The following is a 22,381-nucleotide window of genomic DNA, read 5'->3' on the forward strand; positions in this document are numbered from 1 at the left end:
GTGAGATTCATTATTTTACGACCTCCAATTCTGTATGCGTACATGGTATCTAGGCCAAAAGAAAATTCTATCAAGACATATGAACATAAAAATTTCGAGATTGGTAATATTCCATTGGGAGTCAAGTACATACCAAAATTGTCCTCAAGCTTCTTTCATCTCCACATCCACATTTTCAGGATTGCCAGTAATCGCAGGATTACCGGGATTTTTGGGATTACCAGGATTTTCAGGATTTAAATTTCCTCTTAATACCTGGACCAGCCTTTCACGATTTATGGCTTCCTTAATCTCTTCCTCAGCACCATTACCTTTGAGGACCATTGCCAACTGGTCGCGCCTAGCGATCTCGGCAACCTCTAGCGCTGTCTTTCCATTCGCATCCAAAACTGAGATATCTACATGTCCCTCTCCAATGAGATACATGGCTATCGTTCGTTGCCCGTAAATTGCTGCTCGATGAAGTGCAGAATCTCCAGCACTGGTCTTGCCGTGGATATCGGCACCGTGTTCAACTAATACCTCCAAAGTAGACTTATGTCCTCGAGCCGCCGCGATGTGAAGTGCCGTTTGCCCGTCCTTGTCAAAGAGTGAAAGATCGTAAACTCCATTTTCAAGGAGAACCCGGACCACATTGTGGTGTCCATCATGTGCCGCCAAGTGAATGATAGATCGACCATTGACATCAAGGAGACTGGTGTCAGCGCCTTTCTCGAGTAGAATTTTTACTATTCCCTCATGTCCTCCGGAAGCCGCCTCCATTAACGGGTTATGTCCACGTTCGTCAATGACCGTAAAATCAATGTCGCGTTCGAGTAATATTTTTACTATTCCCTCGTGACCCCCCAAAGCTGCCTTGTGAAGGCAATTTTTACCAGTGATATCGACAGTTTTTACTTCAGCCCCTTTCTCTAGTAATAGGTTGACCATTCTTTCGTTGCCTATATCGCAGGCTTTTTGCAGTGCCGTTTGGCCTTTGTGATCAGCCCCCAGAACATCAACACCTTTCTCCAACAAATAGCAGAACACGTTCTCATCTCCCGCTAAAACCGCTTCGTGGATTACAGTCTGGCCCCATGAATCGGGCTCACAGAGATCTGCTCCATTTTCTATCAAGTGCTCAATCGCCAAAAAGTGTCCCAAAATAATTGCGACGTGTAGTGCAGGTTTCGTTGGAAAGTCGGGATATTCGAGGGGCTCCGAAGGGAACTCCGGAATGAGAATATCACCTCGCATTTTCGCATTGCAAAATGAGGCTGCCTGCAAATATGAATAGATATTTACCGGCATACTAAGGAATCTGAGAACTAAACTAAGGGTGGCCTTTTCTGGGCAGAGTTTAAGATGATATTGTATTTGAGTCACCACATAACTCAAGAAAGGTTGCTCTTTGAGACGAGCCGGCAGTCCATCATTTGTAATTCTGACCGAGAGAGATTCGAACCCAAGGTAAGTCATCAAAGCCACAGTAACAGTCTCGTCTAAAAGCTCTGGAATAGTAGACGGCGAATTGGCTAAGAAATGGTTTACGCTCTCATGAGAGAGGCGAATAGTCCCACTTTGCTCATCAATTGAAACAAGACTACCGCAGACATCGAACAACGTGGTCCTGTCTGGTAAGTCTAGCTCGTCAAGTCTTTCTCGTCTTGCCTCAATAGAAACGGCTACTTGGATTTCGTCAACTGTAAGTGTCCGCCTTGTTTTAGCGAGCCAAACAAGGACCTTCACGGCCAAGTCAGAGCAGTTCTTGGGTTGTCGTCGCAGATTTTCTATGGCCCTTATAAAAGTTGGTTCCAATGGGCCTTCTTTATCGATAATCCCTTTTAGTTTTGTGAGGGCCTGTAGGATTTGTTTCGCCGTAGTCTGTTGACAGATATACTCTAGGTGGAAACGGACAAGTAGAATCCTAAAGAAATCAGGAAATGGGTTAAAACCAGGGCCCGGGTTCTTTCCAACTCACATGTCCCCGGCGCACATGGCAAGAGCGTCGATAATTTTATCCTTAGACTTGCCCTGCTGGACAAGGCGTTTGGCTCGCGGGGTGTCATCAATCCTCTCCGAGATGTATTTTTTGATATCACCCTGATCCACTCGGAGCTCAATTCTCGCTGCCCCCGCTTCGTCCATAGAGGCTTCGATATCGGCCGAGTGCTCGTCCTTTCGGCTTGCAAACCAAAAACGGACGCCATATTTGGAAATCCGATGACATAGGTCAAGGAACTTCTTTCGCTTTCCTAAATCCTTAATTTCATCCAACCCATCCATCACGAAATATACCCGATCGAATGACTCAAAGGTAGATAGCAATGCAGTAAAGAGTTCTTCATATGTAGGCCTCTCACGGGTAGGAGTCAATCTGTCGTGCAGTTCTTGGATTTCAATTGGTAAACCAAGAGTTTGGCTACCAAGTTGCTTGGTGAGGCTTGCAATGATATGTTCGGGTTCTTGCCTGTTTTGCTCTCTGTAATCGAAATAGATATAAGCTAGCCCATAGTTAACCGTTTCCGCCAATGGTCCAGATGGAAAATAGTCGACAACGACAGAACTAGAGAGCAAGCTAGTTCAGCGAAGAACTTTTGATAGGCGTGGCATGTACATGGGACGGCGCTGCATACCTCAAATATGTCTTTCCGGCACCAGCTTCAGAGATGACTTTTTGTCAGTACTGGAATTTCTTGACCGGTGGGAAGACATACGGATTCCATAGCCCCATAGGAATAGAGAAGCAGGATCATTGCCCAGAAGCCATTCCCGAAATTCTGGTCTCTCTGTAAGCCATGAGCCAGTTTCCCTTTGCCTCCGATTACTGATTTCATTATGCCTGGCCTCGGGGTCTTCCGGGTATAGCCAATTGAGCACATTCTCTCGCTTTTCCTCTAGTAATTGAGCAAATTAGCTCAAATAAGTGAATATGAGATCTTATAATTCGCGTTTTTATAACTCACCCATTCGGAGAGCCTCCTCCCTCTTATACCAATTTACCACAACCGGGTGATCTAGGGGGAGCTTGTGAACTTCAAGATCTTCGTCCTCAGTATACTTCTTCACCAGTCCAACCAAATCCTCTGCAGTACGTCTTAGGCACAGTTAGAACAATCTTTAAAGACTAGTTGATTTACTCACTCGGGTTCAGGTTGCAAAGAAAGCTCAAAGATTTCCTTCAGTCTTTTGACACGCTCAATGTATTCTTTCGTCGGCTCTTCTTCAAGAGGCCACTCGAGATTATTTTCCATGACTGATTGAAGTCCCTCTCCATTCTTGGGTTCTAATTTCGTCTGTAGTATCTCCAACTCCCGTGCACATCCTTGAAGGGGCCCTCTTTCCTCGTTTAATGAATGTATGACTTCAGAAGTTGGTTCCTTATCAGTGTGATCTTGTATGGCGATAAGTACTTTACTGAGAGCGGCAAGCTCATCAACAAGCTCCCGAAGATACTTGGGAGCACGATCTACCCCACCAATATAGCCATAGCCCAGGGAGGTAACCTTTCCCGAAAGCTGGATGACCCCGACAATAGTCACAGCAATGCTATACTTAGGCATGTCAGGCATGCTGATGGAAGTCCTGCTAGAAAGCTGACGAAGATACCGACAATATTTGTTAAAAACGGGATGGGATACGTGGGAGAACAGGCTTGTTTCAACGAGCGTGGGAATTGGAACGCTTATAAAGAGATTCAAAAAGGTTATTAACCGGGATACCTGTGAAAAACAAATGAGTCTCAGAGCCCAGGGATATATTCACTTATGCAGTTGTATATTTTTCTCAGCCTTGCCCGGCAGCCTTGTTTACAAAGTTTGAAGGTGCGGGGAAGCTCAGTGTTACCCCACCAGGCGCCTACCCTATGAAGGTCCATCTTCAAATGCGATGCTCTTCGCCCAGGTCAACCCCTTCGGTCTGTATGTACCTGCTGTTTGCAAAGGAAAAGGCAGTTTCAACTCTTTAAGGGCACTTGAGACGGGAACTCTGATAGATAGGACATGGCCGATCAAGTGACCAAACCGAGATAGAAATTATGCGCGCTCAGGCCTTGGCACAGCGCTTAATGATTACTACATAGCGTAGAATTACACGCCACGCACCGTTGGCCTCACGTGCGAATGTGCATCCATGCTAAGCTCGAGAGGCGATAGGTCGAGAGCTTCATAGCTCGATAGCTCGATTGATAGCTCGATTATCGTCGGGATGACCTGGCAATCCATAAGCTTGTAAATATAACAACGACCTTTTGCCTCTTACATAGCTTTCACAGCGTGTACCCATACCAAACTTCTCAATGCCTCTCCTCAACCTTCCAACAGAGCTTATCCTCGAGATTTCAAAGGACCTCGAAACAAAGGATCTCTATTCGCTCCTCAGGGCCAATCGCTATCTATCAGTATTGCTATCTCCAAGCCTACTTAAGCATGCAATTCAAACGGATAGGCACTTTGTTACCGCTCTCTTCTTTGCGACAGCCAACAAAAACGAAAAGATGATCCGCCTACTACTCGAGGAATGCGAAGTTAGCATCGTGATCGGAAAGGCCCCAACTCTTTACTCAAGTATCTGCCTGGGCTGTCGCTCGCACAAGGCGGTTGAGTATTTGATAGAGAATGGGGCCAATAGCATTATCCAAGACCTTCTTCGCGGGGGCACGGCACTCCATTGGGCCGCGGAGTTGGGCCATAAAGCTATATTCGAAAGTCTGCTTAAGAAGGGAGCGAGCACTGAGATACGTGACCTGGAGGGTGGATCTGTTCTTAGTTGGGCAGCTTACGGAGGAAGCAGTACGATAGTTCGCTTACTGTTCGAGCATGGTGTTGATATCAATGATGGCAGTTCTCTTGGAGCTATTCACATAGCCGCCGCCGAGGGCCACGAAGAGCTCGTTAAGCTCTTTCTAGATAATGGAGCCGCTATCGATGTTCAAAACAACCTTGAAGAGACACCGCTTCTCGTGGCGGTGACTGCAAACGAGCAGGACGTAGTCAAATCGCTTTTGTTGCGAGGGGCAAACATCAACACAATGGACAACATGCGAAATTCTGTCCTGCACCGGGCGGCGTTTCTCGACGATGATACCATGACAATATTGCTACTTGAGGGTGGCGCGTTTCCTTTCTTCCAAAACTTGTTATTTCAGATGCCGATCGACATTGCAAAAGAACGCGGGTTCTCAGCGGGTGTGAGGGCTTTGGAATACACAGGCTTCGCAACACTCACGAACAGTATGGCGTACAGCGAACTCGTGGATCTGTCTTTTTGAGTGTAGAAAGCAAGCACTCGGGTTGAGGTAATGGCTCAGATAATTTACAGGTTCTGCTATGATTCTGAATAACTTTTTAACTTTTGATAACTAGTTGGATGTGTACTCCATACGCCGTTCTTCTACGGGAAATGTTCTTATGATAATGATTATTTATGAATTGGAAACTTTGTATGAGTGTCATATTCACAAAAGTGTTATCATGCGCTCAAGCTGAAGTGGTTTTTCAACACAAGTAATGAAAATTCATTCCGCAAAACACTCCCATAGCGTGCGTCGGCGAAGCTCCCCCTGCAATTACATTCATATGTGCTCTGAATTATTGACTTGGCAATACCGATGACTTTATGTCCCAGAAAAATCTCTATTCTGTGCAAACTCGTATTTATATGAACGACTATCAAAGCCCGTAAATATGGGATGGGGAATACCTATCTATTCTTGAACTCTAGGATATGAGAATGCACGATTGCGGCATAATGAATCACTACTACGTACCCTCCCTATTTTTGCGACTTCTGCAGCCTGACACCGCATCCTGGTTTGAACAAACTCTGGCGCGCAGGAAACTGCACTTCCTTCTCAGCCTCACAAGCTCACAATCGGCAAGAAACTCCTAAAGGTGTTGATCATATGATCGAATCATTTGTATTGGATCCTGCTGTTATATGGGAGCTAAGTTCCTACCAATGCAATGATGACAAGGAGCTATCTATCGGGCTGCGCAAACCTTGCGCAGATTCCATGCGCACCAACTAAAGAGAAAATTGGACTCTACAGACCGGCATACATGAACTGTCATAGTTGATCACTCGTGATCGTTTCCTTAGAATTCTTCCAACTTGCAGTACCGGATTCCGCTCAAACTTGAGAAGCTCCAATCAACTAACTAGTATTAAATACTTAATCACGTGCTTGCTACAACTCCACAGCTCCCTCCGGAACTCCCTGCTTACTCCTCAACCTCTTTGCGAAAAACTCCATGATTGGTCTTGCCTCTTCCCTATTCTTCATCATCCCATCACCATCCCTGCCGCCCCACTTGACAACCTTTACAAAGTCAAATCTCTCCTTCATCTTCTCCTCTGCAGCTTTATCGATAGCCGAGTTCTTCTCGGCACCCAGTAACAATACCGGCGTTGCACTCTTGAGTCCTCCAGCCTCGAGCTTCTCCAAATCGGACGGCAGCGCACCTCCGATCGAGATCGCACCACCATACTCGATGCTCTTATTCCCCGCCGGAATATCAACCGCCACCATCCCGCCTTGCCCAAAGCCAAGGAAGAAGATGCTCCTGGGATTCCAACCACACTTCTTCACCAGTGACTCGTCCACAACCTCCCTCAGGAGCTTCCTTGTTCTCTTAAACCCACTGTCGCCGTCGAGCCCGCCAGTCGACTGGTCAAAGATGATATCGTCGCCCCAATGGAACCCATTGATATCGAAAGGCAGTGGTGTGGGGCCCTTGATCGCAAGACATGCTGTCTCGGGGAGATTCAGGTTCGTGCCTAGAGCTGCAAAGGGCTCATGGGTATCGCCGAGGCCGTGGAAGAGGATGAGGATGTTCTGCGCAGCTCTGGCAGGAGTTTTAAGCGTGTAGGCGAGGCCTGAGGGGAAGTCGGAAGACTCTGGAAGGCGGTGAGTAGACATTGAAGCTGTTTTTTTCGTAACGAGTGATAATGTCGTAATGGGGCTCGGAGAAAGAGAGGTCATTGGGTATCCCCGCTGTTCAGGGTAACGCCAATGATTAACTAACAAGAAAAACAATCCAAAAATAGCTTATTGATTTTTATCACTAATAAAGATTTATTATATACATATAAAAAAAGTTAATTATCTTGAAATAAATTTGTTATACATATAAGGAAAAATTGATTAAGGTTAAGAAACCCTAACCCTACGAAAACCCGCCCAACCGTAGCTTGGAAAGCCATGTTCCCATTCCAAATATCTCTTGGAATAGGAACAGAGGGCTTGGAGGAGGGTGGAAGGCTGCTGGGATATTGATGGTAGAGTCTTTACTCCACCAAAGCAAGACCGGAGCATGCCCCCCGCCCAGCAGCAGGAAAAACAAAAAGGAAACTGGGGCCTCGTCCCTCAATCCTGGGTCCGGGCGGCCGTGAACTGTGGTGGTTATGGAGCTTTCAATGGGCGAGAGGCAAGGGAGAGGAGAAAAGGACGCCTATGGTGGTGGAGAAGGCGGGGCGTAGCTTCGACAGGAAAGAAAGTGCGGCGGGGGAAAGGGATCTTTTAAATTTATAGTGACTACCTGCCAAGACAGATACTAGGGTAAGGGTCAGGTAGGGCACATGTAGATATCTAGGGAAAGAAACAAAAGTAATAATCACATTATAGATGTAGGTTTGCGCTGCTCCATCCGCGAAAGTCCCAACCAAGCGCGAGATAGGATACAGGGAGCTTAACACGACCCACGAATGCTGGAGCTCTTTCAGGATATTAATGGGCTCAAATGGTGGAATTTCAAAGCTCACATATAGTCTGGTAAAGGTCTCTGGGAAGTAGAAGCTGTCAATGGAATCATTTTGGTTTTCTTGAATTGCGAGTTGAAGAACCCTAACCCTATCATTCTCGAGTGATTGTTTATGATTGTGGCCCTGATGATCCAATTGACTCGATGAATCCAGTACGCTACCCTATCAATGTACTGCAATCTTCTTCATCAGCTAGCTCGTAGATTTGGGGGTAGTTCAACAGCTTAGTACCCTTTGTGACCAACATTGCTATAGGCTTGCCCCCTCAGCTTTCTCCACAGGGTATTCCACACCTTTGCTCAATCTAGCGGGACGTCTTGGTAGGAGAAAGCACACGAATACGACCCACGTTCTGTATCTGCCACCGCTATACTCCTCGTCCATTCGAAACTCGTGCAAATTCGTTCCGTAAAATCGAGAAAGACGCAAAATCGAGGCCATGGAGAGAATCGAAAAAATGAAGCAGCTACCCCATCCAGTAACTAAAGAGTTATATTGGAGTCACTTCTATCCTTGAGCCCGCCATCACTCAGCCCAGTCCTGCCTTTGAACGTTTAGGTGGGTGAAATCCAGGGTTAGGTGTGATAAAACTACTATGGTTAAGTTTATTTATGCCCTGCTCTTTTGTAACGTAGAGAACTTTTTCATTTTTATTACTTGCCTATTTTCTACCCGCAATAAAAAGTCTAAACCCAATGGCCGGCATCACAGCTCACCTAATAGGAATAGTATTAGTTACCTGCAATCAGCCGTTGCGTTCAAATACCATTTCCCACCCACAACACACATGGGCGAGTGGCCAACCGGTTAACACTCGCCTTCCGGATACACCGAGAGGTTGTGCCAGGTCCTGTAGAAGGTCCATGGTTCAATCCAGGGGTGGGGGTTGTAGATATGGCGGCGACCATCAATGCAACCTTTTGTTCTTTTTATCTACATCATACCAAGTGAATCATTTCTGGTAATACTCACGTTCCCTTTTTTTTCTTTTCTTTTTTTTCTTTTTTTTTTTAACTGAGGGTTTTGTTCGGACTGGCGAAGAAGACGCGCCCGTCTGTGTCTTTTCTCCGCGTGGTAGTGCAAGAACAGCAACCCTAATTGAGTTTAGTAGGCCTCTTGCCAGTCATCCTTCGCGTCTGCAGCAAACCCCCCCCCATTCAATTCTTTATAGATCATACCATTTGATAAATTTCATACGGTACCCAGCCGGTGGTCCTCCCAGTAAAAGCAGTATTTTTATCCCCCTCCCACTACAAGCTATAGCTACCACTCTCTTCCACCCCTCCACCACTCCCCACTCCCCCAAGCCTCTTCCACGGCCATGCAAGATGCCCGCAGGGCGCCGGGGGCATCCAAGCTCAATTAACCCGGATCATAGTATATCACTCGTATAGTGCCAACTGACAGTCAACTTCACGCCAACGAACACCAGTACCCGTTGTATGTAGTAATTTCTTTACTTTACATAAAAATAAAAAAAGGGCGTGCGTGTGTGTGTGTGTGTGTGTGTGTGTGTAGGGGGTAGGGGGGTAGGGGTGTCCATACGTGACAATATCACTCTCTTCTAGTCCTAAGAATAATAACACGACAGAAAAAAAAAAGAATAAGAGAAAAAAAAAAGAACCGCTACTGAAAGTTTTTTCAAAACCAAACGAACCAAAAACCGAAAAAGGGTCATGGAACACAAACCGCAAAAAAAAAAAAAAAAAAAAAAAAACGCATAAGATGCAAAAGGTAAAAAGACGCACGCGCACAAAAGAAGAGGAAGAAAAATCCGAATACAGTCCAATACAAGATGATGATGACTCCGCCGCCAGTTTGGTTTTGTACAAAAAAGAGATAAAAATGGCGAATGACAGAAGAGAGAAAAAAAGGTTAATAAAAAAACGAATAGGCCCCAAAGAAAAGAGAGAAAAGAAAACCGGTCAAAAAAACGCACACAACAATGATAATACCCATGCCAGAAGAGAAAACGAAGAAAAGAAAAGAAAAGGGAAAACTAGACGGATGATAACCAAAACACAAAAGTGCAAAACAAAAAACAAAAGCCCCATCGGCATTCTTTTACCAACTACATCCTCTACTCCTTCGGCCCCTTCCTCGCAACACCCGGCACAGGCACCGTCTTCCCCGCAACCCTAGGCACCGGCACCGTCTTCCCCGCCACGCCCACCACCTTCTTAATCTTGGGCTTTGTGACCTTTTTCACCACGCTGCCACCACCGTCACCGGTAGCTGTTGTGGGAGCGGTTGAGTTTGCGGCTGCTGCTGCTGCTGCTGCTGCGGCCGCGGCGGCTTTCTTACCCGATCCGCCCATTCCGAGTTTTGGTTTCCGCTGCTTTGGTGTTGCGCCCTGGCTCGACGAGGAGGTGACCATGGGGGGTGCGGAGAGCGGGCCTGTGAGTGGTGTGGGCGGTTTTGGAGGGAGCGACTTGTGTGTTGTTGGCGGCGATGCGTGGGGTGCGGGTGAGGATTTCTATGTAGCTGTTAGTACGATACAACAACCAGAAAGAAAAAAGCTATATAGCATACCCTAATTGTCTCTCCCTTCTTACTGCTCGCCCCACCAGGACTCGGACTATTCGCGCGGTTCTTGAACTTGCTCAGCTGGCTCTTCTTCGGGCTGTCCAATCCCGTCGGCTTCTCCCCTCCCAGCGCCAGCTTCTGCTTCTTCAGCGGCGGCGCCTTCGGCACGGACACGGGCAGCGACACCGTGATAGCATCCCTACTCTCCTCCCCGCCCGCAGCCGCCGTCGCTGCAGCCGCCGCCTCTGCCGCCGCGGCTAAAGTCTCCGCCTTCCGCTTCCGCTTCTTCTGCGTCGTCGGCTCCTTCGCCAGTATTGGTGGTGGTAGCGGCGTCAATGATGGCACATCAATCGGCTTCGTGGGCGTCTCCGGCATCGCCAACAACCCCTTATCCTCTTCCGGCGGCACCGATCCCGCCTTTAAAGCTGCCGCCGCCGCGGCAGCAGCAGCAGCAGCAGTAACCTTCTTCTTTTTCTTCTTTGGCGTGGGCACGCCGCCGCCGCTGGCCATCTCCGTCACCGACGTCGCAAAGATCGGTTTCGGCGGGAGCACCGGCGTCGCCGGTGGTGGGACCGCCACCTCCTCGAGCGGGACGGGGCTCTTACTCTTCTTCTCTGGGCTAGCCTTGCGACTCGCCGTCTTGCTGCCCTGAGCGGTGGCGTCCGCGGCGCTAAGCATGGGGCTCCCGGCGCCGCTTCCCGAGTTGCTGTTATTCATCTTCGCCATTGCCGCGCGGGAGCTCTTGCGGCCAAGGCCCAGGCACTTTTCGAGATGCTTTGCAAAGTGGCTCGGCGGCACCTTCTCCTTGTCGCAGCAGGGGCACTTGAAGTAGACCGCAGCGCCCTTCTTTCCATTTCCGGGCGCGATGGCGATCGCAGCGGCGCCATCCTCGGCGGGCGAGTCGGCCGACTTGTTGCTGTCGCCCTTCTTGTTGGCGGCGGTCTCCTTGACGGTGGGGAAGGGGTTCCCGTAGATGTCGTGGAAGGGCGCGTCCTGGAAGGGGAGGCGCGGGCAGAACTTTTTCTTTTGCGCGGCGGCGGTGGTGGTCTCGAGCGTGTGCGCGGTGTGCTGCGGCAGGTGGCAGCGCGAGCAGATGATCTCTGCCGGGACGACCGCGAGCGGGTTTGCCGTTGCGGCGGGCGGCGGGGAGCCGTCGGTGGTGGGCGGGAGCAGGTGCTGCTGCTTCGTGCGGAGGAGCTTCTCGGAGCGGTGGGATTGCAGGGCAATGTCGTGCGTGATGTTTGCGAGAAGGTCGGAGAATATCGAGAGAGACTGGATCAGGCGGGGGCAGCGTTAGTATCTGCGCACGGGGTGAGGAGGGGGCGGACAGAGAGATAGAGGGGAGAGGGGGTGGGGGCAGAGAAGGGGGAGGAGAGAGAGGGCTCCCACCAGGCCGGCGAGGGAATTGGGGGAGACGCTGTTCATGTCAGAGTCATCGCCGCTGGAGCCAGACGGGCTTGAGGAAGCCATTACGGCGAGAGGGCGTCTGCCTGCGTGTGTCGAAGCTGTCGATGATGTTCTTCTTCTTCTTCTTCTTCTTCTTCTTCTTCTTCTTCTGTGTCTTTCTCTTCACGATGTCGAGATGTCGAGAAGTTGGTGTTGTTTCTTAATGCCTGTGCTGTCCTGTTCGTCCTGCTCCGTGGCGCTGAGCACAGATGCCAGAGCTCGCGCGCACGTGACAACGCGGGTCTTCAGCCGGAACGGTTCTGCGTGCGCCGATAGCTGCTCACTGAGAGCCCCCGGGGTGCGATGCCGAGTGCATGTATTACGGGAGCGATGGCCGGGCGCGTGTGTGTGCGTGTGGAGCTGGAGCAGAGGGGGCCCAGCTGCAGCGGTCGGGGGGAAGCTGGAGAGAGAGAGAGGGGGGGAGAGGGGGGGAAGGGGAATTAAGACGAGCGAGAGCAGAGAGAGAGAGAGACCGAGTGAGCGTTCGAGATATCGATGGAGATGGAGACGAGAAGACAGAAAGACTCCTGGAAATGAACGAGCCTCCGACGAAATTATGCTTATGTAAGATCGGCGCCGGCGATCTTGATAAGGGAAAGCTGCGTCTAGTGTGAGTTCTGGTGGTTAGTATGATATATCTAATTGCAGAGTCTCTGTAACTATCTGTAGGATCAGGGCGTGTGGGCGGGAGAGAACGTAGAGTATGTGCTCTGGCTAAAGTCCCCTCCGTGGTGCAGCCCCCCCGGTGTTTTGGGGGGGGAGGGCGCGCGCGGGGCAATTGATGACCGTGCGATTCTGCAGCCCGTGGAAACATCGGGTGCTCATTGGGCAGGAGTGGCGTCATGGGCCATCACTCGGCCGGTGTGATCGGACGTATGATGATTGACCGTGGGCCAATGATGACGATGGCTGCCTGCGTAGGCAGTGGCCGTGGGCGGGTGTGCGTGCTCGCCGTGCAGGCACAAGGCTACCTGTATGTTACATGTTGCGGTCACACGGCCTGGGGTGTGTGCTTTGTGGTTCTCTGTGCTCCCTCTGCAGCTGGCGTGGTAATAGCATCTTCAATTAATTAATTGCAATTCAGAGGCATGATGATTTCATTATTGAATTGAAACTATTGTACAAGAAAGTGAGAGGTATCCACGCCTCCGCTAAACGCAGCTTGCTATATGTATCCAAACCCAGCCAGCCAGCTACTACAGCAAAAAGTAAAGTAACCCTATAAAACCCTATAAAACCGCATCAAAAAGGCGATATCTAGAAAGAGAGGGACAAAAGAAAAAAAAAAAACCGAAAACTCTATCTCACCCCCAATACTCACCCCTCCAACCCCTCCAACCCTCCCAGCCCCTCCCCCTCCCCCTCCCCCTCCCCCTCCCCCTCCCCGTCCCCGTCCACCTTCGCCGCAAACGCAATCGCATCCCCCACCCCAATCCGCCTCCTCACAACCCTCGCCCCCGCCGGCCTCAACTTACTATAATACCCCTTCACCACCTCCCCCGTGTCCACATCAAAGCCCCTCCTGCGATACCACTCCAGCGCCTCCGTGTTCGCCTCCCACACATGCGCATACACCTCCTTACACCCCAGCTCCACCGCCGCCCGCAGCACACTCGCCACCAGCCGCGTGCCCACGCCCAGATGCCGGTACGGCGACAGCGTGCACAGCGTCATGATATATATCGCACCCCCCGTCTGTATCTGCTCCTCGCCGCCTGCCCCCTCCCCGTCCGCCTCCCCCTCCACCACCTCTTGCGGCGGCGGCGGCGGAGGAGGAGGAGGAAGCTCAAGACGGCAGCGCACACCGCCGACAGTGACGCCCGGGTCTTCCTGCTGCTGCTGCTGGGCCTCCGGGTCGCCGTCGCCGCCGCCGCCGCCGTCTGTGGGCGGGGGGTCAGCGGGGGGGACGCTGTGCAGCCAGACGGCGAGGCGGGTGAGGCGTGTTGTGGTCGGGGAGGCGAGGATGTCGTTGTAGAAGGACTTTGGGTAGTTTATGGGCAGGAGCAGGCTGTTGAGGCGGCGGAGGGAGGCGATGTTTTGGGATGTGGGGGGCCGGAGGACGATGTGTTCGTTGGGGGTGTGGGAGGTGCTGGCCTGCTGGGCCATTTTCCTAGGTAGTTTGAGGGGTACGTAGGTGAGAGTGTGGTGTGTAGTTATTCGTGTAATTGGGTAGAGAGAGTGACTAGAGGCCGTGTGGGAGGGTATATCTGATATCACGGAGGTTGTGGAGGTAGACGGCGTAGAAAAGGTATGTAACTACTATGCCCGTGCTCGTCCACACGTAGAATCAGTTCAGCCCGTCTGGCATTGACCTGGAGCTAGAGAGAGCGGCTGTTAATAACCAGATATCAGCGGGTAAGTACAGACACATATAAACTCGACATTGTTTCCTGGGGAATCCATATTTGTTTGTTAAATTGCGGGGTCGTTGTTGTCAAGCGGGGTACAATTGAGGCTGAGAAGTCAGAATGCGGGAGGGGGCTGCCCGGGCTGCTTACAATGGTTCAATGTATCCAGGGCGGTCTTGGGCCCTGGGGTGATTTTATCCTGTGGGCTCTGGAGTCTGGATATTGGGTACATCAACACCATGCACACACACGTGGGTGCGTGGTCTGCACTGTATGGGCGGCGTGAGGTGACTGGGAAAACCAAATGCCAACGATAGGGGACATGGAGAATACAATGGAGATCGAGAACTGCTATACCCCTCCCTGCAGCTGCAGCTGCGCAGGTGAGAGATATGCTCACAGAAGGCACAAGGATTACAGCCAAAGTCATATGTTCATTCGATATATGCAAGGACATTCCGGAGGATACCCTCTCAAGCAAGTAGTGAAATTCAATTTACCAGTTCAAACGCCTGTCCCATCCATCTCTGAGAAGCAATGACAAGACCACCCTAATAAGATACATTTAAAAGCAAAGAGACGATAAGAAAAGAGGCAACAAAGGAGCAACTAATGGCCAATGAACTTTCCAGGCTCAATCTCGGCCAAATAGCTGAGTCCAAAGTGCATATTATATGCACTAAGCTTCAGCCTCGGCCTCGGCCGAGGAAGTGGTACTTGACGAGCTCAACAATTCCAACTCGTCAGCTATTGAAGCTGGGACTTCCATGCCCTTTCCTTTCACCTTTCTACGTCTAGCGCCGACAGCAGGCTTCTTGGTCACCGAGACACTGATCCACTCCTCCTCTTCATCCTCCTCCTCCTCCTTCTCCTGTTTTGGCGCGTCTTCACACTTGGTAGACTGAGAGGACCTGGAGGACTTGGTGGATTTGGTGGATTTATCATCATCATGCTCATTATCGTCAGTCGTTTCCTCTTTGGCTTCAAAAGGTTTCTTCTCTTCGAATGGATTCTCGTCCGCTTTCTTCTTCTCTGGTACTGTGGTTTCGGGCAATGGATCGCCCTCTTCAGTGTAGTGCCACATGAGACCGAGTTCTCCTCTATATGCGGCGGTTCCCCAGATAGAACCCAACACACCAGGTACGAGGTATAGCAATGCTGGCTGCGCATGCTTGAAAACGTGCATTACCATCAACGTTGCAATCATGCCCGCAATATATCCATAGATGCTGGACCAGAAGTACTCTTTGCCAAATGCAGTGCCCTCAACACCGCCCCAGGAACGCTCCCCGAAGATACCAGTAACTTTAACGTATCGTGGCTTCGTCAAAAGAACAAGTTCCTCCTCGCTCATGGTTTTTCTACGCTTGATGTCGTGTCCGTCACTGTCTGCAATCTCATCCACGGCCGACTTCTCCATCCGTTCCAAGTTTGCTCTACGCTTAGATTCATAGAACCTCCAAAGATCCCAACGAAGAGCCATAGCAACTACAAGCCCTGGAATTACGATATCACCAAGGCCAAGCATGGCCAACGCTGCTTTTCCATCCTTGGTTACTCCGGGGCGCGGGAACAGTAGCTTGATGGGGACATCCAAGTTTGTAGCGACTGTAACCATGAGTGGCGTGTAGAAAACGAAGAAAATATCGTAGAAGAAAAGGGCTCCGAGGAGGATACTGGCTGTCTGGAAGGTAGTAGGTGAAATCAACTGCGACAAAGGATATTAGTAAAGTTTGGGGCGAACTATTCATGAAAAGCTTGGTTCAAAACGTACCTGCACAGCTCCATAAGAAAATGAAACTCCCATAATATTAGATAAGGTCCAATGCTTTCCTCCAAGAGCATAAGCCCCGACGACCATCAAGCCTGACACCAAGCCAACCAGATCGCCAACCCAAAATCTTTTCTTGATATTTTGGCTCCAGCCTTTTGACTTAATAACCAGACACCATCTCATTCCAAGTGTGCGCCTCAGTGCCCAGGTTGGTCCCCAGAGGCTCTTGGGCAAAAAGCACAGTCTTCCGCACGGATTCTCCTTCTTGGAGTCACTATCCTTGGCCTTGTACGAGCTGTATCCCGCAACATAAATCTTGCCATCAGCCGAGCGGAAGCGCCCGGGAAAGACGTATGAGATGGAAATGCTCAAGAGATCCGAAGTAGTCTTCCCAACAGCAAATACACCCATGACCGAAAAGTACCATGTCATGATACGCGAGAGGATACTGGGGTCGTTCAAAAACTTGATGATAAGGAAGAGACCCCCGAGAACAACACCAGCGGTGACCGGAAACATCAAAGCATCCGTGGCAGTCAGGTTTTCGATGGGCGATGCCGAGGCCTCGTCATCCTCGTCCTCATCGTCTTCGAGAAGGTCGTCATCGGTTTCCTGTCCGTTACGAGACTTGCGAACCTGAGCAGGAGAGAGTGTGTTTGCGGGGCGTTTGAGGGAAGCATGGGCACCGGTGCAGATGGGCAGCACGGCGGCAACGATGAGATGAAGATAGGTTGGGATGAACGGGATGACTGTAGGGCCGTTAAACAAGATAGCTGCGATGACTCGAGCCACAAGTGAGGTGTCGCTCTCTTGAGCAGCGGGGGGATTATCCATTATTTTTAAACAATTTATACAATAGTCGTTGTGATGGTGGTTGTGGTTGTGGTTGTGGTTGTGACGATGTTTGTTCTTGGATGTTTGACGTATGTTTTTGTGTGTCGGGTCAAGCAGACGTCGTTGTCGAGAAGAGGGAGCTCGGAAAAGGACACGCGAAGGGATGGGCTTTATGGAAATCCAGGTTTAGGGTTCTTCCAGCAAAAAGAGCTTTAAAGATGCGGGGCTGAGTGCATTGAAATTATCTGAAGGCTATTCATGGCATTTGCTTGGAGAGAGCTCTCTCTCTCATCATCATCATTATCGCATTTTACCTGTGCCTTCATCCGAATATCTGCTCGAGAGTTCTAGCTCCGGATCCCCCTGTGCCCTTTATCCAAAGCTTCTGTGCCTGTGCTTTATTTAGCACCCATAGCTTCTCTCTCTCTCTCCCGTGCGCCGATCTGCGCCCCGCCTTTAAATTCCCCGTCCCCCGTTTCCCCTCCCCCGTCCAGCCATACAGTATGCGTATCAGGGACCGCTTGCATCCGAAAATGGCGACATGTTACGGAAGCCAAACAACCGAGCAGCCCGCCCAGCTGTGATCTTCAGGGCCTGCTCTGATCTGGGACTCTGGGTGCTTTTGACGTCCCCTGTCCTCCGTTGGTAGCACAGGCAGCAGCCCCAGAGCTTCGCGCAATACACCAAGCACCAACTGAACAGCTCCGTCTATATATTGGGAGAGTAGGGCACCTTCATGCTCGATGATACAATGCCACACAGCTCTCCCTGAGCTCGTGACTGCCTATTCATTCATCCACCCAAATTCCCAGGGTTAGGGTTTGGAACCCAAGATCTGGTGCACGTGCTGCTTCCCTGGCGACTGGTTAATCGCATGATAATCAATCCAGAAGCAGAGGAAGCATCTTATCTAATCTACTAACTCTCTATCTATTGGGGATTTACGTGCAACACACCAAAGCCTCTCCAGTACACAACTACTCTACAGCTTCCAATTGATTAAATAGAGGGTCCGAAGATTAGTCTAGGCTCTAACCAAAGTTCCCTAAAGTCCAGGGAGATCTTGACCTAATTAATTATGCAGCTCGGCGGAACAATAATCTGGCTATGCAGACGTTTTTACGACTCCCAATTACAGTTACACCAGTCGACCAAACTAATCGTGAGTCCCAATGTCCACAGAGAAAGCCTCTATGGTTGAGTTCAAAGCTTGGTATAACATACTCTCTACGCCTAGTTTTTTTGTTGATTTCAAATTAAGGTCACGGGGGCTGTCCTTTCTTTGTTTCTATCAGTCATTAATGCATTTACAAGCTTGAGGCAAGCTTGAAGTAAAATTTTCTACCTGAAAGAAGTTCTCAATGCCTCTCTTATTCTTCATTTCTAGGCTTAGCTTAGCTTCAAACAGGGGGAGCAATCCAAAGAAATATTGCTAGAAAAGCCGATAGTGCCATTCTCTCAAACCCTCAGCACTTTTTCTTTTGCTCCTACCCCCAAACAGGCTGTTATTTATCTGTGAGATTCAGTCGTGGGAGAGCTTCATTGCTTCCTGAGGTTTCCCGAGCTCAAAAATATTGCGTGACAAGTTACACCTCTGTAATAGACTTGATCACCTGATACGTGGTGATCCGAATTGATAATACGAGTGACACTCATAAAGAGTCGCTCAACTCGTCACTCGTGTATGCACTTGTGCACAAAAGTTCCAAGCCCACGACATCTGAATACCCCTAATGGACATAAACCCTTGTCCATCACCAGACAAGCACCTGCTCCTCGAGCCTTCATCGACTTACAACATGCTTCCGACCTTAGCGTAAAGACTTGAGCTCCAGCTTCAGTTAGAAAGTTGTATTTATGCACTGCCATGTGGTTTGACGAGGCTTTCGAGACGCCTTTCCCGCCAAACTGCTATCCCCCTGCTCGTGGTGTGTTCCTGGGAATGCTATATTGCTATAAGAACTGGTAATCGGTGACATTGACGTCAGCTATGAACGGAGTCTAGAAGAAAGTATAATATATCGACTTGAATATAAGACCTCGTATGACATTACTGGTAGCTAAAAGCCGTCAGCTGCGCATCTGGAAAGGGTGTTAGGCATTCAGTCGAAGGCGGCGGCGAAAGAGAGGAGTCTGTGACTTCAATGATTGCGTGACATTTTTAGTATTTCGCCGCCAGAAGGTACAGAGGGTAATCCATCTCTGAATAGTAAACGGACTATCATGAGACATGTCAGTGAGGATGCCGCGATTGCAATCATGTTACATGTCGTCGAACGCCAAAAACCACACTGTTTTCTAACAAGTGAGGGCCTGGGTCAATTGTTCCATTGCGGTTGAAATACGTGTCCACTAGGAAAGAACACCGGTCTAACCATCACCAACCCCACTAATATCCCCACTAATACCGTGAAAACATTGCAACCATACCCAGCACAGTAGTAGCGTTGTCTTCCCCGGGGTTGTGTCAGGAGATGAACCTCATCTTGTGTTAGTCTCTATCAAGGTAAACCTGGAGAAAATGAGCGCCGCGCTCGCCTTTTAACTCCATAAAAGTTAATCCGTGTCATGTCCCTCGTGATGTCGTAATAAATAAATTCTCCGCGAAACTATCCCCCGTGAAGTTCCGACTTTGTACAAGTGAATCCCTACCGGATGATCCGGGAAATCCGGAAAATCCAACTCTAGACCTGTCCCTGTCGAGCCCTTGGCACCTTTGTTATGGGTAAACATTCAGTGAAAAGGCGCTGCTGCTTCGAAAAGCAAAACACCATAATAGCAGTGAAAAAAAATCAATTATTTGCCCTGCATAGCCGGAATGTCGTTAAAGATCACACAGATGAGGGGTATTAGAGATAAAGCAAATACCCAGGTCATTTTTCTGCAGGAACAATAAATAATGGCAAAGCTAGTAAACTTCCCCAAACCATAGAGATTTTCCGAGTTTCCGCGCCTGTTCCGTAGTAAAACATATCAAAGAGAAAACCGTGATATTAGATCCCTGCCCTTGCATGGCATGGCACCGAATCCTCTCCTATCGGTACGGTGTACCACACCTCAATCTAGTCCTCCCTCATCCCATCACATCTCAACAACCTCTGCACAGTAGCGAACAGTAGGTAAAATCGAAATATCCAAAAGCAAAGTTCGCCCCCGGTCAATTAAATCTTCAGATCGAAACTGATACCCCCGTCGCGCGCGTCCCAACGGCCGTTGCCCCCTAGTACAATACTTCCCGGCTTCAATTGTTGTTCTTCCGGCCCACTCGCAAATCTTCCGGCACGACCTTGTTTTAATCTTTGCCCACAGTACCTATTCCCGGCTTGTCTGAAAATCCCTCGTAGAGCCAGGTTCTAGGAGCAAGCGTTAGGGACCCCGCCGATGACGGGTCTTCCCACGCCCAACGCTGCTGGATCCCCAGCCCGGCTCCGTAGCGCCCCTCACTTACCTCATACCTCCTCGCACAAAATCACAAGCAACGCGATTAACTCTGTCTCTACCCCTCATTGTTCGCCAAGTTCAAATCCTAAAATCAAGGACAATTTAAGAGTGACACCCTTCCCAGCCACCGTCTCACCTTCCATATATTTCCCCACATCTCTCCCCAGCCTGCGACTGCTATCATTAGCCCTTCTTCTTATCGCTTTAGGGCTCCAGTTCTTCCACAAACCTTTTATAGACGTTCTTCCCCGTCCCACCTCGGGGCTCAAACCTACCCCCACACGACTTGTTCCCCAAGAGATATTTGGAAGTAAAAGTACCTCGGCAGCCTCCTCAACTCCAGAAACCGCCCCAGAGAACATATCGGGATTTGCAATTTGCGGACCTCAGAAGAATTATCAGAACGATCTGGATCCTGAGATATATCCAGACATCCCCCGCCAGACATTTGTCCACGAGCTTGAAACTTCTTCTGTAGAAAACAGCCACATGGGAGGAAATATGACGTTGATTGAGAAGGCAAAGTCTATTGCCGCGGAGTTTGAGTATACTCCAGAGCAAGCTAGGGCGGGTGTCAAGGAGTTTCTCCGGTTGATGGGTAAGCTCCAAAATGATCTATGACAGTGTTAAACTAACTCAATTGTTTTGGAAAAGACGTTGGATTGAGCAACGATGGCGAAGCTATGACAATGATCCCGACGTACGTTACTAAAGTTCCAAATGGCACAGAAGAGGTAACAATTCCATATTTTTAGCAAACACAATCTCTTTATCGCCGTTTCTAACTATTTCTCTAGGGTGTGTACCTTGCTGTTGACCTTGGCGGTACCAATTTCCGTGTTTGTTCTATCACTTTGAAGGGTGACACAACTTTCAGCATCCAGCAATCGAAGGTTGCCATTCCTAAGGCTTTGATGGTCTCTGACTCCAAATCGCTCTTCTCTTTCCTCGCAAAGAACATTGCCGAGTTTGTTCAAGAGCATCATTCGGACCACTTCGCTGAGGATGCTACCCACCATCTCCATCTCGGGTTCACATTCTCATTCCCCGTTGATCAGAAAGCTGTCAACAAAGGATACCTGATCCGTTGGACCAAGGGCTTTGATATTCCTGATGCTATTGGAAAGGATGTTTGTGGTCTTCTCCAGGCAGAAATCGACATTCTCGGTCTGCCTGTTGTCGTTGCTGCTTTGGTCAATGATACCGTAGGAACTTTGATGGCGCGCTCATACACCTCCCCCGGAAAGACTGGAACATTATTGGGTGCTATCTTCGGCACTGGTACCAATGGGGCCTACGTCGAGAAGCTGAGTCGGATAACAAAGATGACCAAGCCTGGCGCCAATGTAGGAGAGTATGATAAATCGACCGGTGAAATGGTCGTCAACACCGAGTGGGGTAGCTTCGACAATGCCATGAAGGTTCTCCCAGATACCCCCTATGACCGTGCTCTTGATAAGAACAGCGTCAACCCTGGTATCCAGATGTTTGAGAAGCGTGTTTCCGGTATGTTCTTGGGTGAGATTCTCAGAAACGCAGTCTTGGCCTTGAAGGAGAGCCACAATATATTCTCCACGGCCACTATCAAGACAGATTCTGCTCTTTACACCCCCTGGTCTCTTGATACCTCGATCCTGTCATACATTGAGGCCGATGAAACTCCAAATTATTTGGTTACTCGCGAGACTATCCAGAAGGAGATGGGTGTTTACGGTACCACCGTCGAGGAAGCTGAAGCAATCAAGACAATAGTACATGCCATTGGAAAGCGTTCTGCTCGTCTTTCGGCTGTTCCTATCGCTGCTATTGTATTGGCAACCGGCAAACTTGGAAACGCTCCTAAACCAAACACCCAGAGTGCCGAAAGTTCGTCTACGAAAGATCTCTCTTTCATCGAGCAGGGTATCAACGCCATCGTAACAGCTGTCCTCGGCAAACCGGATGTTGCACCATTGGTTGATGAGCCACCCCCAGCTTCCATTGGCGAATCACCTGTGAAGGCTGACAAGGCCATCTCGGAGGACGATATTATTGATATCGGTGTCGACGGCAGTGTAGTCGAATTTTACCCCGATTTCGAGGTTCACTTCCGACAAGCTCTCCGAGACATCCCAGAGGTTGGAGAGGAAGGTGAGAGGAAGATTAGGATCGGAGTTGCTAAGGATGGGTCTGGTGTCGGTGCTGCATTGATTGCGCTTGTTGCTTACAAGATGATGAACAACATTGCGTAGGCGGGTCTGATTAATTTATGATTTATTTTTCTTTCCCTTTG

General features: G+C 49.5%; 7 protein-coding genes across 7 annotated transcripts; 2 read left to right on the forward strand and 5 right to left on the reverse strand.

Moving 5' to 3' along the window:
* Positions 1-49: 49 nt before the first annotated feature.
* On the reverse strand, positions 50-3,551 carry H6S33_005803 (uncharacterized protein; the record flags this gene model as incomplete). Its single annotated transcript, XM_044837189.1, has 9 exons — positions 50-67; positions 134-159; positions 222-1,514; positions 1,893-1,906; positions 1,961-2,545; positions 2,616-2,652; positions 2,697-2,876; positions 2,946-3,076; positions 3,124-3,551. 9 exons carry the CDS (start codon positions 3,549-3,551, stop codon positions 50-52), a joined length of 2,712 nt encoding a protein of 903 aa, XP_044699112.1.
* A 725-nt stretch (positions 3,552-4,276) lies between these two features.
* H6S33_005804 (uncharacterized protein) lies at positions 4,277-5,248 on the forward strand (the record flags this gene model as incomplete). Its single annotated transcript, XM_044837190.1, has 1 exon — positions 4,277-5,248. The coding sequence occupies one exon, from the start codon at positions 4,277-4,279 to the stop codon at positions 5,246-5,248; it is 972 nt and encodes a 323-aa protein (XP_044699113.1).
* Positions 5,249-6,166: 918 nt separating this feature from the next.
* H6S33_005805 (uncharacterized protein) lies at positions 6,167-6,898 on the reverse strand (the record flags this gene model as incomplete). The annotated part of the gene is made up of 1 exon (XM_044837191.1): positions 6,167-6,898. The coding sequence occupies one exon, from the start codon at positions 6,896-6,898 to the stop codon at positions 6,167-6,169; it is 732 nt and encodes a 243-aa protein (XP_044699114.1).
* Positions 6,899-9,820: 2,922 nt separating this feature from the next.
* Positions 9,821-11,736, reverse strand: H6S33_005806 (uncharacterized protein; the record flags this gene model as incomplete). Its single annotated transcript, XM_044837193.1, has 3 exons — positions 9,821-10,216; positions 10,273-11,538; positions 11,656-11,736. 3 exons carry the CDS (start codon positions 11,734-11,736, stop codon positions 9,821-9,823), a joined length of 1,743 nt encoding a protein of 580 aa, XP_044699115.1.
* A 1,293-nt stretch (positions 11,737-13,029) lies between these two features.
* Positions 13,030-13,818, reverse strand: H6S33_005807 (uncharacterized protein; the record flags this gene model as incomplete). The annotated part of the gene is made up of 1 exon (XM_044837194.1): positions 13,030-13,818. The coding sequence occupies one exon, from the start codon at positions 13,816-13,818 to the stop codon at positions 13,030-13,032; it is 789 nt and encodes a 262-aa protein (XP_044699116.1).
* Positions 13,819-14,739: 921 nt separating this feature from the next.
* Positions 14,740-16,668, reverse strand: H6S33_005808 (uncharacterized protein; the record flags this gene model as incomplete). The annotated part of the gene is made up of 2 exons (XM_044837195.1): positions 14,740-15,768; positions 15,835-16,668. The coding sequence occupies 2 exons, from the start codon at positions 16,666-16,668 to the stop codon at positions 14,740-14,742; spliced, it is 1,863 nt and encodes a 620-aa protein (XP_044699117.1).
* Positions 16,669-20,598: 3,930 nt separating this feature from the next.
* On the forward strand, positions 20,599-22,340 carry H6S33_005809 (uncharacterized protein; the record flags this gene model as incomplete). Its single annotated transcript, XM_044837196.1, has 3 exons — positions 20,599-20,707; positions 20,764-20,843; positions 20,907-22,340. The coding sequence occupies 3 exons, from the start codon at positions 20,599-20,601 to the stop codon at positions 22,338-22,340; spliced, it is 1,623 nt and encodes a 540-aa protein (XP_044699118.1).
* Between the last annotated feature and the right edge of the window lie 41 nt (positions 22,341-22,381).

This window comes from Morchella sextelata (assembly GCF_020137385.1).
Source record: "Morchella sextelata strain SCLS chromosome Unknown scls_2, whole genome shotgun sequence".
NCBI lineage: Eukaryota > Fungi > Ascomycota > Pezizomycetes > Pezizales > Morchellaceae > Morchella > Morchella sextelata.